At 40.3% G+C, this 5,958-nt stretch overlaps 1 protein-coding gene across 1 annotated transcript in view; it reads right to left on the bottom strand.

Annotated features, from left to right (window-relative positions):
* The window catches only part of LOC101855576, a 6,827-nt gene extending 4,953 nt beyond the window's left edge, over nucleotides 1–1,874 (bottom strand). The window contains exons 1-2 of the mRNA XM_005101827.3: nucleotides 1,453–1,874; nucleotides 472–805 (exon numbers count right to left, since the gene is read on the bottom strand). Coding sequence (XP_005101884.1) covers nucleotides 472–750 — 279 coding nt within the window. The 5' untranslated portion in view covers nucleotides 751–805; nucleotides 1,453–1,874. The remainder of the gene's footprint in view (nucleotides 1–471; nucleotides 806–1,452) is intronic.
* Nucleotides 1,875–5,958: the final 4,084 nt, after the last annotated feature.

A 5,958-nucleotide genomic window follows, 5' to 3' on the forward strand; every position in this document is an offset into this window, starting at 1 on the left:
TATGTATGTATGTATGTATGTATGTATGTATGTATGTATGTATGTATGTATGTATGTATGTATGTATGTATGTATGTATGTATGTGTGTGTGTGCGTGTGTGCGTATGAGTAGACCTATGTATGTTTGTGTATGTGGGGTTAGGTGGGGACAGGAGGGGGAAAAGGGGGAGGCCGCTGACAACAAAGCTGCAATTCGCAAGGCTTGTTGTGTGTCTAACCCCGCAGCTGAGTGTGTTTTTCCAGGCCGCTGTGTGACGCGGCTGAGTTTGTCTTACTAAGCACCAGAGTGTGTCTTTTAAAGACGGTTCACAATATTTTACTCTACAGTTGGGTGTGTCTTTCGAAGCTGCTGAGGGTGTCTTACCCTACTGCTGAGTATGTCTTACCATGCCGCCGAGAGTGGCTTACCCTACTGCTGAGTGTCTTACCATGCTGCTGAGTGCGGCTTACCCTACTGTTGAGTGTCTTACCATGCTGCTGAGTGGCATGAAACCGTGAGATTGTGGGATCTTGGGGTACACAGAGGTCGGCTGCGCAATTTTCGGCAACTTTTCGCCGACATCCGGGCTGTTGTCAGTATTCGACGTCCAAAAGAACCCTCTCGGAGTTCTAAAGACGGAGGCGTTGGCGCTGTGCAGGTCAGTCTGGAGGTCCAGTTGCCTGGCGGATTTCCACGCCATCCATGGTGCCGGTGGCTGGACTGGTGCATCACGTGACCGGTGGAATAGTTGCTGTTGTAGTCTCCCCATCGCCTCAGTTGTCGGTGGTCGCCACAGTGTCGGTACACATTAGCGCACACATCGCCTGTCAACACGCATGGACATCCCATAGTGACGGTACACACGTCATTTGACGACACACACGGCATCACATTGTCGGAACACACTAGCGACCACAAAGGTGCCTAAACAAAATTTTATTATATATATTTCGACAATTTGCTCTCTAAACTCTATGCAGGGCTATAGAACGGGTTGCCCCGTTGGCCAACCGATTAATAAAGAATCCAACAAGCAATAGGCCTAGATCTAGATCTAATCTTTCATATAGATCTAAAATCTAGATCTAGATCTAGATCCCCATTCAAATTTTGTTCACTAAATATTTTATGGATTAACATCTTTTCCAATTTTCTACCGACAAAACACTCAGTATGTATATCTATAGATCTAGATCTAGATCCAAGTCTAATATTAAATCTAGATCATCTAGATATCTAGATCTAGATCTAGATTCTAGGCCTGCACAGTCATTTACAATTTTTCAAATTGTTTGCAACCATTATTTTTTTGGGTTTTGTTTCTGCAATTAATCACATGAGATGTGCGAGTTCTAGAGAATTGAGGTCCAATTAACTAGTCGAAACTCAAACTGCACAGTCCAGTTACGATAAAACATCATTTGTTATATGACACTTCTAATCTTAGGGAAGGATTGTTACAAACACTCACGTGAAATGGAGCCTGTGTGATTCTCTGCTATGTTTTCACGTTCCAGAGGAACTGGAATGACGCAAAGTGAAGAGAAAAACGTGTCGCGACGTGGTGGAATCAGACACTCGTCAATTTTGGGGCATATAGGTCTACAGTTACAGCTATCATCTCACAGCTTGTTAATGAAATTTGTCTTTCTTTTGGATATAAAAAATACCCTACAATCTTAAACAGAAGAAGAGATATTTGCAACAGAAAGAGGCGGAGGTCTTCTTGTGTCAGAGAAAAACTAATAGCGAGAAAATGGCCTCCAAAGTTTGGTGACTTCCAAAGCTTGAGTGTCCTTGGAAACAACAAGTTTAGGTTTTATCAATCTAGGCCTAGATCTAGAATCTACATTTCTTTTACTTTTGATCAACGTATTTCAGATAATCTACTGACTAGTATTTTTTAATGGATCTAGATTCTAGATCTAGATCTAGATCTAGATCTAGTGGGCAATTTCTATAGATTTTTTTTCTTCTCATTCTAGAGGTCTAGATTATCTAGGTGCAAAAAGTGCAGGTTTCTTCGATTTCTTTATTTTGACGAGCGCCTGATTTTACCACGATGCCACACACATGTCCGTCATGCATTCAGTGAACGTGTCTCTCGGTTATCAGAGTGCAAAATGAATTAAATATATTTTTGCGTGCACCTCGTTAGTGCTGCGTAACAGAATAGTACACGGTGCAAAGCGAATAAAACATCCTGTAGGGTATGGATTATTAACCCTATCCGTACGCCCTGGGGTCATTTTGTACCCCCGGAGTTGTACATATATATGTATTTCAAACAAAGTTGTTTTTTCCATAACGACCGACTGGCGCTAGACCGATAACGCTGTTTTCATGTGCGCCTGGCACAGTAATAGTAGTACGTGTAACAGCTTTTGTATGGAGAATAGTCAGGCTAAGCATTTGCATTTTTCTGAATACACATTGAGTCTTTTAAAAATGTAGGTGTTTTTGCGCCCCTATGGACACAATCTAAATCACTTAGGAGTCAGGTCTTCATCCTGCTTGTCGGTTCCAACCCGTCAGAGAGGGATACAACATCCCAGCAAAAAAAAATAATTTTAAAATCGTGATACTCGACAAAAATTCTTCACACATGGGAATCTAACTTAGGTCTCCTGCTTACGACGGCCAAGCGACTACCGCTTCAACCACAAATTGTTTTGGGCAACACTCATGACGATAAGTTTGGGTGTCTACGAGTCTGAGTTACGTCAGAACGGCATACAGCGGTGTATAGTGGTGCCAAAGGCGTGTTTTTTGTGTTAGTTTCAGTAGAAATAAAGGCACTTGCAACATAAATAGGTCATATAAGAGCTGAAGATTGGAGACGTTACAAGGTAGTAACAAAAACAAAAAAGAAGGAGTGATAAGGACGATAGATAGATGTTTGATAGGGAAAGAAGGAGCATTACCACACCAGAGCACCCACCAACCACCCACTCAAGGACGTTTGAGTTTGACCAACACACCGACATCAGGCTACGCACCAGGGGACATAAAGGCGGTCGGTGCACCGACCATGCAAACACTTGAGACCTCAAGACCTCTTTAGAATATAGCCCGCCCTCTTCAACCCCTCCCAACCCCCACCCCCTGTACACACTTAACTAGTGTCCAATCCCCTTCTCTCCCCCCATACGGTTAAAAGGGCGTTATTCCTGACACTCCAATCTTTCAAACCAAGTATAACATTCTTCACGTTCTATCTGAGTAAAGGTTATTCTTGTAGTATAAAGTAACCGATGACTAGTTTGGAGTCGAGAATTGTAGCGCCCAGTACATGTACTGGTTTTAGTTTTTGTGTTATTAAGGGGTTTTGCTGCACGAGCAACCCAAATAAGGAATATAAGTGCCGCAGATTAAACGGTTCCTAGTAATTAACATAAATGTATACAAAGAAAAGAAAGTGGAGAGATAGGAACGATGTGCATGTTTGATATAATGTATAAAATATAAAAGAAGGAGCAAACCACACTGGAGCACACGCAAAGCACCGGCGCAGTACCAGAAGTAGCCCTTAATAATAATAATAATAATAATAATAATAATAATAATAATAATAAGAGTAATAATAATAATAATAATAATAATAATAATAATAATAATAATCGCTTTTGTTATCATTAGGTGCACTTGCGAACACCATGTAGTCTCTACTGTTGGACTTTCAAGCAACCTCAATACAGAAATCCACTCTAGAAGCAACACAATGAATGTACGAGACTTCACTTCTGTATCTGTAGAGGGGGATCGCAAAACCCCGAAAATGTGCACGCAACAAGAACGGCACAGAATCGTCCATTACTCATAACCAGTACAACTGAGCTACTTGCAACTTTGTTCTAAGATCAAACGAACAACCCAGAGAAAAGAACTCATCAGGACAGACATAGGGCAAGCCATCTTCCATGAGACAATTATGGTTACGGTATGCTTTAAGCAATCATTTGTTTGACAAAAGAGAAGCGCATGTATAAAAAAATGTTCTTTTTAAAATTAAAAGCAGGGAAAAGGCAAAACAGACAAAAAAACCCCCCAACAAAACAACAACAACACCCTACAGTGGGCTTACAGAGGGAAAAAAAGAAGAAATAGGACCTACTAGTACCTTCAACAGCCTCAGGGAGTGTCAAATCTCCCAGCCCCACAAATCTATGGGAATGACAGATGTCCCACTACCACAGCTCTATGGAAGTGACAAATTTTAATGTCCCAGTCCCATACGGTAGCTCTATGGGAGTGACAAACGTTCCAGTCCCACCCACCACTCTATATATATCCCAATCCCTTAGCTTTAGGAGAGTGACCAAATGTCCCAGTCCCATAGCTCTGTGGGAGTGACAAATATCGGAAATATCCCAGTCCTATACGGTAGCTCAATGGGAGTGACAAATATCCCAGTCCTATACAGTAGCTCTATGGGAGTGACAAATATCCCAGTCCCATACGGTAGCTCAGACCTGACCTGACCATCAATGATTTATTTATAGAGGCACCAGCCATCCATGTCCAGGTGCTGTTTTAGCCTCTTTTATCCTGTATGCGGATTAATAATATTTTTTGCCAATTTTTTGGTTCCGCTTCTCTATGTACCCCATATCTATGGTTTTCAACCTGGAAATTGCCTATAATTCGCTGTAATTGCCTCCCCCCCCTCCCCCACCTTTTCTCACCACCCCCCCCCCCTTATAGTGTCATCATTTATGTTACCGTCTATTTTTATCGATAACACGATTATGAATTAAGGGCAGTATTAATGATAATTAAGAAAAAAAAACCCCCATCAAATAAATAATTAAATAAATACATAAATAATAAATAAATAAATAAATAATGCTAATGATTATCGTAATACAAATATTGATAAATAAAAGAAGAAGAAGAAGAAGAAGAAGAAGAAGAAGAAGAAGAAGAAGAAGAAGAAGAAGAAGAAGAAGAAGAAGAAGAAGAAGAAGAAGAAGAAGAAGAAGAAGAAGAAGAAAAGGAAGAAGAAAAAGAAGAAGAAGAAGAAGAAGAAGAAGAGGAAGAAGAAGAAGAAACACGGTCATAACACCAATATAAAAAACAATAATACTAACAATAAAATTGATTTGAGTAAAATAATGAAATAATATTAAAATAATAAATGGAGCAATATTATTATAAATCAAAATTTCTAAAAGGACACTACTTGGAATCCCCCGATTGTATGGGATCAGATACCTTGTATGAATACGTTAAATTAGATAATTCAATCCATACAATTTGAGGTTATATGTTCAGATCACCCTTCTTTTTTTTTCCAAGAGGAAAGCAGATGTCTATTCTCATTTTGTGTTTGGTCATTCTATTGAGTTACATCTATAAGACCAATCTCCTCGTGGTTTAAGGAGTGGAAATATGATACGGTAGCTCTATGGGAGTGACAAATGTCCCAGTCCCATACGGTAGCTCTATGGAAGTGACAAATATCCCAGTCCCACAGTTCTATGTCTGAGTCCCTTAGCTCTATGACAAATCTCCCAGTCCCACACCTTCTACTTCTATGGGAGTGACAAATGAACCAGAAGTGGGACTGACAAATGTCCCAGTCCCACGCACAGCTCTATGACAGTTTGTGTACACAGAGCAAGTCCTTCTTTTCCAGCACACCAAATCGTTCAATCGTTCATAGTTTTTTACATTATAGTTATAGGACTAGATCTACCACTGGAAGTGCCACTCCCATCTCTCTTATCAAGTAATTCAGTTTGTGTCTGTTGGATGTTATATTTCACTCATCACAGACTGACCTGAACAGGCAGGGTCGAAGCAGCCTACCATCTAAATGACTTAAATTCTCTTGATAAGGAAGTAAAAATTATATACAAAACACATGACTCCATTTCCAGGACACACTGATAATACTGAGGTACACAGATCCAAGTCATGAACCACTCAGGACAAAAACACTCACCGTCCATCAAGAGAAAGATAACAAGTTTAG

Source organism: Aplysia californica, unplaced genomic scaffold (assembly GCF_000002075.1).
Source record: "Aplysia californica isolate F4 #8 unplaced genomic scaffold, AplCal3.0 scaffold00300, whole genome shotgun sequence".
Classification (NCBI taxonomy): domain Eukaryota; kingdom Metazoa; phylum Mollusca; class Gastropoda; order Aplysiida; family Aplysiidae; genus Aplysia; species Aplysia californica.